Source organism: Thamnophis elegans, chromosome 3, assembly GCF_009769535.1.
Source record: "Thamnophis elegans isolate rThaEle1 chromosome 3, rThaEle1.pri, whole genome shotgun sequence".
Lineage (NCBI taxonomy): Eukaryota > Metazoa > Chordata > Lepidosauria > Squamata > Colubridae > Thamnophis > Thamnophis elegans.
The window spans coordinates 75,190,433-75,204,162 of record NC_045543.1 but is presented as its reverse complement, the minus strand read 5'-3'; the positions used below and the strand labels follow the sequence as shown (position 1 = coordinate 75,204,162).

At 38.2% G+C, this 13,730-nt stretch overlaps 1 protein-coding gene across 1 annotated transcript in view; it reads right to left on the bottom strand.

Moving 5' to 3' along the window:
- SPATA6L (spermatogenesis associated 6 like) overlaps positions 1-13,730 on the bottom strand; it is a 38,378-nt gene that overhangs the window by 18,803 nt on the left and 5,845 nt on the right. The window contains exons 2-4 of the mRNA XM_032214268.1: positions 11,041-11,178; positions 9,126-9,174; positions 7,586-7,627 (exon numbers count right to left, since the gene is read on the bottom strand). Of these exons, the coding sequence (XP_032070159.1) occupies positions 7,586-7,627; positions 9,126-9,174; positions 11,041-11,178 (229 nt within the window). The remainder of the gene's footprint in view (positions 1-7,585; positions 7,628-9,125; positions 9,175-11,040; positions 11,179-13,730) is intronic.

The window sequence follows — 13,730 nt, the reverse complement described above, 5'->3', positions numbered from 1 at the left end:
TGCTGCCGGTTCTCAACCCGCCTCTGCTGATTGTGTTTGTGTGAGAGAGAGAGGATGGGGAAGGAGGGAGGGAGGGATAATGCTATTCAATAAAACCTTTCTTCCATTGATGACCTTTTCCTTTTTTGCAAGAAATTATTTTGGTGTTCTCAGATGGTCATGAACAATAGTTCCCATATTTCTCTCCTGATTTATAATACAGTTCAGAACAATAAAGCTGTCTAAAGCAGTTCCAGGATTTGCTCTATACAGGTAGCCCCCATTTAGCAACTGCAATCGAGATTGGCAACTTGATTGATAAGCAAAGCAATTGCTAAGTGAAAAATCACATGACTCACATTTGCTTATGATTTTGTACTAAGTGACTGTAATGGCAAACACATGACTGGGAGAGAAAAATGCAAGGATTGGGTTACACAGTTATTTTTTCATCGCTGTCATAACTGCAAATGGTTGCTACCTGAGGCAGTCGTTAAAGGAGGATTACATGCCTAACTACTATGTACATCCTGTAAGGGCAGAGGGATCATCATAGTATCATAGAGTTGGAAGGGACCTTGGAGGACCTGGGAAGCAGAAGTAAAAAAAAAAAACATGATCAATGATGGAAAAAGGGGCCAGGACTTCAGACAATCAGTGGTGGTATTCAAAAAATTTTACTACCAGTTCTGTGGGCGTGGCCTGGCAGGCAAGGCTTGGTGGGCATGGCAGGGGAAGGATACTGCAAAATCCTCATTCCCGCCACATCCCACTAACCTGCTTTCCAGCTCTGTTCTCCTGTGCAGGGCAACAAAGGAAAACCCAGCCTGGGAGGCTAGGAGACAGCAATAGATCAACCATGCTGATCAGCTGGGGCGGGGCCAGCCTATTTGCCGGTTCTCCGAACTACTCAAAATTTGCTGTATCAGTTCGCCAGAACTGGTCAGAATCGGCTGAATACCACCTCTGTAGACTGTATTTGCCCTTCTGATTTTTTTAAACCCGCCTCTCACAGATGAACCTTTGCAAAGATCAACCACCTTTCCCCTCCCTTTACAACCATCTCTAAATAAGAGTTCTTACGCTGAAAGGAAGCCCGGCATAACTGGTTAGAAAAGGAGCTAGATTTTGTTTTGCCATTTGCAAAAAAAAAGAAACATTTAGGAGCAAGGCAAATTCACTTAGCTATCAATGAAACAGCATTCTTCACTAGAGATTAAAGAGGATTTTTTCCCTTCAGAAGCACAAGCACATGCTTCAGCTGCAGTGAAGCAAGTTGCTAATTGCATTGATATAATTTAAACCTAGCCATAGGAAAAACGGATAAATATAGCACATGCGACTGTTTCTTATTGTAAAATATGTCATTTTTCTCAGTGACATGGGATTTAATTTTCCGTTCTCCCTGTCCTCCGGGATGCATCATTATTATATATAATTGTATTTGACCCTTCATTAGCTTGACGCATGTGGTATCACCAGAAAGTATTGTCTGTTCGCTTTCATGCATTTTGTCAGCAAGGGTTTATTTTTAGCTTTCAATAGCAAAGCAAAGACATTTCATTTGGGAATGGCAAGATTCACAGCAATGTCCAGTTACTGGAGATGGAGGCTTCACAATGAAAACATATATAAGTCTTCTTCAAAATAAATCCCAGTAAATTCACCTAACATTATAAAAATTTACATATCCAAATGACTAAAATACACCAATGTCTCACGGGTACATAGGGTTTATTGTGATTATTCCTACACCTTACAATAACACAAAATTACATGTTCTCTTGAGAAATAGCCACAGGTGATCAGACGCCATGAGAGGAAGCAGGAGAATAGTCGTTCTACACTGGATACGTGGGGGCATCAGTCTGTGAACTCCAAATAATCATTTTTTTGTTTATCTTATCACAAGAGTATCTTTGTGGCTTGTGCTGTTGTATCTCATTGGTCTAAATAAAAAGTCGAAGAGGTCTTAAATGTGGGTCATTCAGCAGTCCTTGCAATGGAAGTACCATCAGAACAATGAAGATCCCTTTCTTACGGATTGGTCATTCTAGAATATGTGGTGAAAAAATAGCTGAAAACTCTGTCTCAAAATCCAAGAACATGCCTTGGAATTAATTGATTTGTTAGGCCACTGATTTGGCTACCATGGTATAATAATTAATGTTTATAACCTGGGGGGGGGAGGAGGAACCCTGAAGTTATGCTTCCTTCCATAATGAAAACTTGGCGTAATGTTGCAAAACTAGAGTGTGGTGCTATATTAAGCTCTTGGCTGATTAGCCCTCAGTACCACATTCTATTTATGGATGGTGACTATAAAAATTCAATGTCAAACTGCCCTGTTAATTTGTAGACAACTTTCAAAATCACATCTCAGCAAAGAACATATAATATTAAGATCTTGTTCACCATTCACTTTTTAAATTCTCTATTTCTTGGTCATTAATTTTAGGAAGGGCTTGTGAGGGGCTAAAGTTGTCAATATCATAAATGTTAAGATACAACTATTGCAACGTGAGAATATTGCTTGTTTTACAGTACGTTATCAACACCATCAACATACTTATAAGAGAAGTATGTTTTTACAATCTTTATGAAAACCACCATTGTAGTATATATAACAACTACATGTGCCTATTTTCAATGCTAACTATAGTCCACACATGGTGATTCATGCTATAATAACCTTGCCTCTTGACCTCTGCAATATACTCCACAAGAACTGCCTTTGTTAGATGGCCTGGAGCTTCAGTTGGCGGCGAATGTCGCTGACTTGTTACTCAGCAGTGTGCAAGATAAATCTGAATCTACTGAGGAAACCTTACAATTGGAAAGTAAAGATGATACAAGCAGGCAGTGAGGAATGTAAACGTTGTGATGATGTCCAAAACTTGAACTCGGGAATTCCAAATCACATCTTAGCCAATGTCCACACAATGAATAATATTGGAGAGAAAGGAATATATCCCCATTGTTCATTAACATGATAGCAAACAGTACAAACAACCCATTCCCTTTTAACTGGATTGTGGGTCCAACTGCAATGTGCTACTATTCTTCTGTTCCTATAAATAGCATGCTATTAAGTATTTTTTTAATGTACAATAGGCCTACTCTAAAAGCAGCGGACAAGGGTAAAATTAAGATTTCCAAATGTAAACAAGAACTCATAAATGTATTTTTTGGGAGAATCAGTATTCAGACCATTGCAAGGGAACAGAGATGTGCTGGTCATCATATCTTAAATGCTCTAGGAATCTGTGATACTTTGCTGTTTGAACAATAGTGCAGAATAGTGAGTTCTAGTACCAACTCAGGCCTTGGGCCAATCATTCTCTCTCAGCCCAACCTACGTCACCAGGTTGTTGTAAGGAAAATAAAGGAGGAAGGATTATTATTTATGTTCTCTGCCTTGAATTACTTATAAAATAATAATAGTAGAACAAAAATCAAATAACTTAGCAAGTGAATAAAGAAACAAGGATCAGAAACCCAAGCCCTGTTGGGTTTCATTGAAAACTAAATCAAGAAGAGGAGCATTTTCAGGCAGAAAAGCAATTAAAGCTGCTATACTCATTACCAGGGGTGAAATTCAGCAAGTTCTGGCAGGTTCTGGATAACTGGTAGCGGAAATTTTGAGTAATTTGGAGAACCAGCAAATACCACCTATGGCTGGCCCAGAGTGAGGTGGAAATGGAGATTTTGTAATATCCTTCCCCCAGGAGCGGGGAGGGAATGGGGATTTTGCAGTATCCTTCCTTTGGAGTGGGAATGGAAATTTTGCAGTATCCTTCCCCTGCCACGCCCACCAAGTCATGGCCACAGAACCAATACTAAAAAAAATTGAATTTCACCACTGCTCATTACTGGAGAAGAAAATACTGAAACAGAAACAATAGAAGACATAATTTAAAAAAGATTTCTTGTTTTCTTAGAGTGGCACAATAAATGGAATCCTAACAAAGTCCAGCTATGACTGAAACAAGTGCTTTATACTGGACACTTGCTGAAAGTGAAGTCCATAAGCTGAACTTGAGAAAGCAAAGTAAAGAATATTAAGACCAAAGGACATGAAAGGAATCCAGAAATTCTTCAGCACATTACGTAGCCAAGCAGAATTTTGCACAGTGCTCATGATGGACACTCTCTCACAACTCAAAAAAATAAGGACATTGGGTGTGAATGATCCAAAAGTGATTTGCAGGTATTATTTTTAAAATCAAAATCTATCCCAAATCCCTATATTCCTGGACTAAAGTTCAGCAGAACACCTTGTGCTGCAAAGCAACATAACAGAAATATGGCTAGGAATTCTACACAGTACATTCTAATCAAGCCTTCTTTTAAAGTGATCAAAGTTACACATAGATTGAGAAAGAACTATTGCCTGTACATGGAGAAGTTCCATTTGTTTTCATTTGGCCAAACAATTCAGGCCCAATAAGAACACAAATCTTCAAAATGTATTGGACCGAAACCGTTGCCAGTTGCCTAAAGAGTTTCATGAAGTCTTAATAAAATTACAATGATTTGATATATGAAAATTCCACAAGAACATCATCATGCACTGGGAGAAACTTCACACAGAACATTCCTCTGTAAGTCACCAAAGAGAGACTTCTTATAGAGAAGGACACAGAACCCATAAAGTGTTACAGTACTTAATATTCTAACAGTTTTGACAGGCAATGGGAGTACAGAAGACCATAGATGAAGATGAAGTTTTACAGATGGTCAGACACTGGAGGAGTGGCCAAACTATGTATGAGTTACCAGTGGAGGCCTAGAGTCCAAGATGGGATCTTGTTCAGGGGCAATGAGGCTATTCTATCAGGCTTTGCAATTGGACACAATTAAAAGAAAGTACACCTTCCACAAAAGTACTGATAGCACACAATATCAATTTTAGCCTGGCATAAATGCCCAGATGAAAATGTAGAAAACAGCATTTACAAATCACTGCGCTAATCTATTAGATTTTTATTCTAATTTGGGGGAGAAAGACTCACTGTCCAATATCAGGTCCTAAGGTTAAGAGTTGCTTCACTCACTGTGTAATAGCCGATGTAACAGTCTTAAATAATAAGTCACAATATATATTTGGGGAATTTAATGTTTTCCAGACATAGTGGAAATCATAGTTTCAAACTATTCTGCTTGCTTATTCCCAGAACAATGAAAAGGCATATTCAGCTGTCAAGTGAATAATCAATGAAAACCAAGAAAGCTGGACCTAATTTATACCAAGTGTTCTTTCATCCCTTTACATGTTTTTGCAGGGCCAATCTAGATCAGAGTCTGACTCAAGAACAAATGAGTTGGTGAACATCAGAAGGCCATAATAAAGAATCTGGATTTTAGTTGAGCAGAAAGTAAGATGTAAACATATTGATTAAGTGTCATTCTGCCTGAAGAACAAATGGCCCAATAGAGGTACGGTATGTGTGTGTGTGTGTGTGTGTGCATGTGCGTGCGTGTGAGCATGCGCACATACATACATATATGCATACGTACAAATACACACATACACACACTCTGATAGCACAAAGAGCAGAAGAATTGATTTACAAACACATTGGATACAAATTCTGAAGTGGAATCACAGGCAATTGTAAAGTCCCAACTAATCTACCATTGATGCGGGATCAGATTGATGGAGATTGACACTCCAGAAGGACACCCCAGAAGGATATTTTCCCTGCTTGACCCACAACATGTAGTGGGCCCAGTTGTTAAAAATGGAGATTTCAGGACCAGAAAAAATCAGCATGAATATTTTTGGCTATCATCAATTTCAACACTGCCAGGAAAGATCAACCTTTGCTCTTGTGCCATCCAGGAAAACTTTGGCTGGGTTACTTCTGCAGAGATTCATTTAATTAGGGTATATAAACACATTTTTAAAAATATAATAATCTTCGAATGTTACCGTTCAAAATAATATTTTTGTGAAAGTGGTTGAAGGAAGGATATATCAATACAGGTTGACCCAAATTGAAAAGAAGTAGAGAAGCAGAAAGTAGGACTAAAAAGACTAAGTCCTTCCTGAGAAGGCCTATCCTGCCACCCTGTGTTCACTTCCAAGAAAGTTTTAACACAAGGAAGCATAGTGGCTTCCCTGAACTTTAAATTATGCACTGCTATCTTGGCATTTATTTTGTTCAGAATGATTTGGTGGGCCAATGAATACATTAGAAAATTTCAGAACATGTAAGGGCTGGTGGGTAATGCTTATTCCCTAAATGGTTTTTGTAGGAGAATAGACATAGCCAGTCACAGAACATAATTTTTCAATATAAAACAAACGTGGAGATCCGAGTTCTCAGTCAAAGCAATTCTTAGTATCTTCATTAAAAGAAAGATCACTCCTAAATCAATTTTCCAAACAAAACCTATGAAATAAAGACACAGATATACATCCTACACATAGCAGGCTAACAAAAGTGCACTCAGATTATTTATTCCCTCGCAGAACCAACTCACCGTCCTTCAGCCACGCATATTCTCCAATTTTCTCAGGATTCTAGCCCTCGCTTCACAACCATGTTACTATTTCCTTTAAAACAGGCCTGTCCAATCTTTGCAAATTTAAGACCTATGGACTTTACCTCCCATAATTCTCCAACCAGCCATGCTGCTGGAGAATTCTAAGAATTGAAGTCCACGAGGCTTAAAGTTGCCAAGACTGAATGCCTTTCCTTTAATCCCCATGATTTTATCCCTTGCTCTAAAATTGCCACAGTTACTCCAGAACCCATCGTTCATGCTGACCTCAGGTTTCCAGGCTCCTTTTCTGTCTTTTAGTTTTAACGCAGATCCAGAATGGATTTCAATGCCAACCACTGGTATCCAGGCACTATCAATTTTCTACAATGCTAGGGGTAGCTTAAGGAAGTAAGAACTGGGGCTAAAGAATTGACATTTATCTTGTTTATGCATCAACTGTTATATAAAAAAGAAGCTTTAAAAAAGAAAAATGAACTTCACAGCTTTCGAAGGAAATAATATTTTTCATATACAGGTAGTCCTCAACTTACCTTTATCTTTACTTGTGTTCATTTAATGACCATTCAAAGTTACAGGATTGAAAAAAGTGACCATTTACCCATTTATGACCATTGCAGCATCCACGTGGTCATGCGGCCAAAATTCAGATGTTTGGCAATTGATTCATATTTATGATGGTTGCAGTGTTGTTGGATCATATAATCAATCACCTTTTGCAACTTTCTGACAAGCAAAGGCAATGGCGAAGCCAAATTCACTTAACAACCGTATTACTAACATAACAATTGTAGTGATTCATTTAATATATGTGGCATGAAAGGTCATAACATGGGGCAAAACTCACTTAACAATTGTTTTGTTAGCAACATAAATTTTGGATTAATTGTGATCCTAAGTCGGGGACTATCTGTATAAGTTTCATATTAGGAAATTCCAGTTATATAACTTCTGTTCAAGATCACCTGATTTATAACTAATACTAGTGGTAAATATGGCAACATCAGAGATCAAAAAGCTCACTTCATTGTTTCCTTAAACAGTAACTCTTCCGTTACAGAATAGATGAGATTGAAAAAATATTTCTCAAATTTACCTGAAGGTATCAGTTCAGATAATCGAAACTTTGCCACGTTTTCTGAAAATGAGAGATCAAACATATTATTGAGAGCTAAGCAAATATAACCCTTATGTGCAAAAGTACCAAAACCCTATGAGGCGCATGTTCTAAGATCTTCATATGGCATTACTCATATTTTAGTCTTCAGGAGCCTCCATTTCATCTTAGTTCACTTTAATGAAAGATAGATATTGAAAAAGCATTTATTGATTTATTTGTTTCCCGCCTTTATTATTGGTACAAACAACTCAAGGTGACCAACACATCCAACACACTTTCCTCCTCCTATTTTCCTCACAACAACAGTCATTTGTGGTGGTTTGGGCTGAAAAAAAAAATGACTGGTCCAAGATCACCTGGTTGACTTTCATATCTAAGATATCCAAATATTATTTCCATCTATTAATATTCTAATCTATTATGGGAGGGGAATAAAAGGCCTTTCTTGAAATATTTCCAGACCACACATGATCTTCAAACATATTCCTGAACATTACAAAGAAGGAAATACAAAAAAAAAAAAAAAAAAAACCAACCCACACAGCATCTTTTTTTCTTCACATTCAATTTTTTTAAAACGATACTTTCAGTGTGTTTTCACAATTCAAACGGGTGTGTGTGTGTCATGAAACCCCGGTTTGATCCTTTTTTGATCTCATCATTAACAGTTTGTGCAAATCAATCAGCCAAGCTCAAACAGCATCAGTCTAGCAGTTTCTGGTTTAATTAAAAAGTAAAATAAAAGGTCTGCTTTTGATCCTATGTCCTGCCGCAGAAGAACAGAAAGAAGGGAAAGATTTTGTATGACTTCAGTTTTAGCTACAATAGGAAAATGATTGTTTATGATGTCTGAACCAGATTGTCAGTTACATCTCTGGCTATATCTTGTGATAATGCCTACAGCACCTTCGATCTGGTTTAGTCTGGTGAACTGGTTTATGTATTCCCTCAACACATGTTGAGTTTGAAAGCAGAGTTACAATGGACTCCCAAGGGGTCAGGGGAGGTGACTATTGATGATGCAAGTGCTGCAGCATCACAATCACCTTATGCCCTTTTTGTACATGTGTTGTGGCCCTGCAACATCAGGCCAATTATGGCATGATTACTGAAAAACAGATACATGATGAGAAGGTCCTTGCAGGGCAGAATTTCAAAACTATCACTTTATATTTTTATAATGTTAAATAACACTGACAGTAAATACTATTTACTCATTTATTGAGGCTTGTATACCTACTGTAATTGCCTGAGTACATTTAAGAATTAATGAATTAGAATGTTGGGATCTCTTTGTCTCATTTTTTTAACTAAATGTGTAGTAATTCGTCTGATGGTTGTTGTTGTAATTCAATAATTAATTGTGTGTCTCGAACATCTCTTTTTATATCTTATTAGTTTATTTTTATGTCTTCATGTATTTAACTTCTTTAAGAAAACTTGTATAATACTGATCACTGACCACTGAAAGCAATTTTTACTTGGAAGACCAAGGAATATATTTGGGGAGACTTACTCTCTAGCAGTTCTACAACAGTAATAGGATCTGTAGCATTTTCAAATACCTATAAGAACAGAAACAAAAAAGGACGATAATAAAACTGTTAGAAATAGAAATTTGTTCAAGAAAGTTTCGTCTGATTAATATTCATCCTTTCAGTTTTTAATTTATTCAATCCAAAGTTAAATAAGCATAAATATTATCAAAATGTGAATGTAGACATTTTTGTCCTAATGAAGAAAATTGAAAAGACCCTTCACTGCTATTCATCAGATAAAATAACCATTGCTAAATAAAACAGTCTGAATTACTAAATTGGATTCTGGCATGTGGACACTGTGATAGAGGTTTGCGGCCATTAACCATTAAAATAAATGAAGGTTAATTCACATTAATAAAACACACCAGCAATCCTTAAAAGAAGCACCCACATAATACCCAAGTTAATTGGCCAAAGTTAAGCCGTGCTAGAAAAAAGAGAGAGAGATAGAGGGAGGGAGAGCTGATTCCCTTTAAAAAAGGACTGGTTTAGAGGATACAGTTTTGCCTTCGGTTCCCATCCTGTCTCTCTAAAAAACCAGCAAAGGTGGAAGGGGTGCTGTGGGGAGCATCTGCTGAATTACTGCAGGAACTACTGAGTAGCTGATGAAAAAAGCAACATCAGAGAGCCCCAAAAGCAGCTTCTGAGGCCTAGACACACTGTGGAAAATTAGGGTGGCAGCTGCTATACAATAAATGTCTTGCCTGATGTTTATATTCAGTGAGCAGAATCTTGAAGAACACTTATTTGAAATGATTGGAACAAACATTTCAAACCTTGGATTCCAACAAAGGGCTCCAAAACATCTGCAGACAAGGGAGGGGTCAAAAAATGCAAGATAGCAGCCCATGAGCCATGATCAAAGTCCCAGTTCTTTTTTACTTACGTTGTACATGCAACATACTGGGGTGAGCCGTTGATCCCACCATGGCTATTCCCTCTCTTGGCAATTAACTTTTGCAAAGTGAGGAGAAAGAGTAAGATACAAAAGGTATCAAAGGCAGAGGATAGAAGAAAAGCCAAGGAAATCCTATCTAATCCTTTTTATGCCTATACCCTTCCCTGTGCCTTTCCATTCTTTTTAATCTTTGAAAACCAACCTTGTATCGTACTAGATGTGCAAAAACAGCTTTCAAAATATTAACACCTCCCACAGGATTATAACAGGTGAATGTAAACTGCAGACAACAGTTTTCTACCAAGCATTAAGACAAACAGCCTAATGTGAGGGTTATTTAATATTTCATCATTAGAATGAAGTAAATACTCTTTAAGACATAGCTGGGCATCTGCCAGGAGTATTGTTATTATCCTTTGTATTACAGATGCTGTCTTGACAAGAGATTGGGTGGGACAGATGATCTCTTAGGGATTTCCAACGAAGCTATCTCAGAGGTGGGCTTTAAAAATTTCAGCAATGGGTTCTCTGCCTGGTTGCTGGGTGGGCGTGACCTACTGCACCATGGGGGTGGGGGGGTGTTTTCACCTTCCCCAGGCTCTGGAGGTTTTCCTTGAGCCTCTGGGAGGGCAAAAACTGCCTCCCCGGGCTCCAGATGCCTTCTGGAAGGCCCGTTTTCCCCCTCCCCGAGCCTCTGCGCAGGCCTTGCACTTACCTTGCACCCAAAACAGGCTGCGTGGAGACTCCCAGGAGGGGAAGGAGGGATGGAGCAGGGTGGGCAGGGCCAGCCAGGGATGGGATTTGGAGGTTCTCTGAACTGGCCATAATATTAGCTATGGTTTCTCCCGAACCCAGGCGAACCTGTAGCAACCCATCCCTGAGCTATCTTGCTTGTGATCTTCCATACCTATGGGTCCAATCACATCTTACACTTAAATAACTTACACTTAGAAACCAGGCCATGACATTGGGCATTTCTGTTTTTAACATACCTTCTCAAACCACATTTTCTCATGGAACAAGAGAGGGAACACGGGAGGAATGCAGTCGGTCTCCTTGCACTGGCCCAGAATACAAACAGTGAGATAAACATCGTTCTTCTCTGTCAAATACACACCAGGGCAAGACACCTTTGATGAGAATGAGAGATCATCACAACCATCATGAGGTGGTCAAAGTGCTCAATGTAAAAATACAGGTAGTCCTCGACTTATAAGTTTGTTTAGTGACCATTCAAAGTTACACCCGCACTGGAAAAAGTGATTTATGACTGTTTTTCACACTTACGACCATTGCAGCATCCCCATCAAAGAAAAAACCAGAAAGTCCAGGTGCCTCTTGAAAAAACACCTTTGGGATCCTCCTGATCAAGAGATCAAAATTCAGATGCATGGCAACTGGTTCTTTATTTCTGATAGTTGCTATGTCCCAAGGTCATGTGCGACTTTCTGGCAAGCAAAGTAAATGGGGGAAGCCTGATTCATATAACAACTATGTTACTAATTTCACTTAACAACTGAAGAAAGGTCATGAAATTGGGCAAAATTCACTTGAAAAATGCCACTTAGCAACAGAAATTTTGGGCTCAATTGTGGTCGTACGTTGAGGACTACCTGTAAATGGGACGTTTGCCACATCTCACATTATCCAATTGCTACATCTTCTACCATCTGCAAAATTATGAATAGCTCTAATGAGTAGACAGTAATGTAGACATGGGATGGCTTCGATATTTCTTTGGAAATGTTTGCTATGGTAGACCTGTCAGATAAAATAGGTGGGGAACCATCCCACACTTTGCAGGACTTGCTGGGACCTGACACAGGAAGTGTTACACATGGCTGCAGATGTTCTACCTGCTGGAGGTCATAGCATTCCATCTGCAAGAGAATGTTACGCTCCTGTTTAAAGTGCTTTTTAACAGTTAGTCAAAAGGGTAGAATAAACAGAGCATTAGGGTTCTAAATGCTTTGTCCTAAAAATAAATCTGAGGATTAGCATTAAGGATGAGATTTTGGACATAACAGTGCTTTAAAATTAATATTAAAGTTAGGGCGGAATTCTGGGGCAATGCTTCAGGAAAGACTAAAGTTGAAGTTAAGGTTAGGGTTCCGTGAAATGTATGATAAAAGTGTGAGAATAGAACATGAGTGTTTATGCATAGTGCTATCCTTTCGTTGATATTATGAGGAAGATAGAATGCTGAAGCAATACTTGAAGTACATATTATTTATATACCTAAGGATAAGGGTATGGCTAGATTGAGTGTTCCTTGAACTAGGTGAAGGTTGTAATGGTTAGATTATAGTTGATATTCTATTCACCCAAATGTGAATCACAGTCATCATTCTTAGGTGCAAATTATACAGAAGATTCCCCTTTAAGCATAAAAAATACTGTATAATGAGTGCTCCCCAATTTTATTTATTTATTAAACAAACTTATATGGCTGTATGGAGGGGGCAGGTCTTCATGTCGCAACGACACGACAGGCAATCTGGGTGCTCCAGGATTGCTGTCTATATCTCTGTTCCTGGACGGTCCTTTTGGACCTAAACTGTTCTGAAGGAACAGTGATAGAGAAGAGTATGTCCTGCTGATCTCAGGGGCATCCCAAAGCCCCTGATTGATCCAGGAGAAAGCTCTTTTTGCCAGCTACAAGAGAAGCAGACAAAATGGCTGCAGAAGGTTGGGACAAGCCTCTGAAACAGAAGCAGTACAGGAGTGGTGTCGAAGTGGTGAGAACAAATTTTATTATTAGAGAAGGGAAAACCCAAAAGAATTGGAATTTATAAAATTGAAGACAGAAGAAAATAAGCAGCGAAGTAACCCTGGTTTAAGACTATCATGTTATCTTTTCTACCTTAACTTTGTTTGTTTTCTATGGATGGACTTTTTACAAATGCCTCTTACTTTTAAACTGGACTGGTCTCTTTTTTTTCCTTCTTCCTCTATACTTTTTCCATTTTTTGTGTTCGTGGATTAAAAGCTTCTTCTCTCATAAAGCTTGGACGGAGCGTAATTTTTAAACATTTTTTTTACCTCTCTTCGAACTTGGTGTTTACAGAGAGAGGGCAGAAACAGATGGAAAAGAGGTAACACTGCCATCTAGTGGCTAGAGGCTTGGCAATATGTGATAAAGCTATAAGCTTTGTTTACTGAAAGGTTCAGTGGAAAATGTTTTGTTTATATAGGTGTTCCTTTGAAGGAAAGAGAAAGCTTTGATTTGAAAAACTCCATTGAATTTGTTTGACCTAAAAAGTCTCGGATGTTTTGGCAGTGTTTATAACCTGGAAAATGGCACAACGTGAAGAAGAAAAGGCACTAACTTTGCAAAGAATTTTCTTAGAAATTCAAAAAGTTTTAATAATTACAGAGAGAATTGAAAAGAGACTTGAAATTATAGATCAAAATACAGAAAGTATGGGGACAATGATGAAAAAATAACATAGACATATGAAAGTGATAAGAAAATTGTTGACACTGACAGCAAACTGAGAGTGGAGGGAAATGACAAGTGTGAAATACGGAAAGGAGAAATCGATGAACTGGAACTTTATTTCAGATGTCAGAAAATAGATGAAGAAAGGAGAGAAAATTTGGCAGAAATAATGAGAGTAATCTCGGCAGAAGCACTAATGATAACAAAAGTTAAGCTGATAAAAAGAGCAGATAGAGGGTT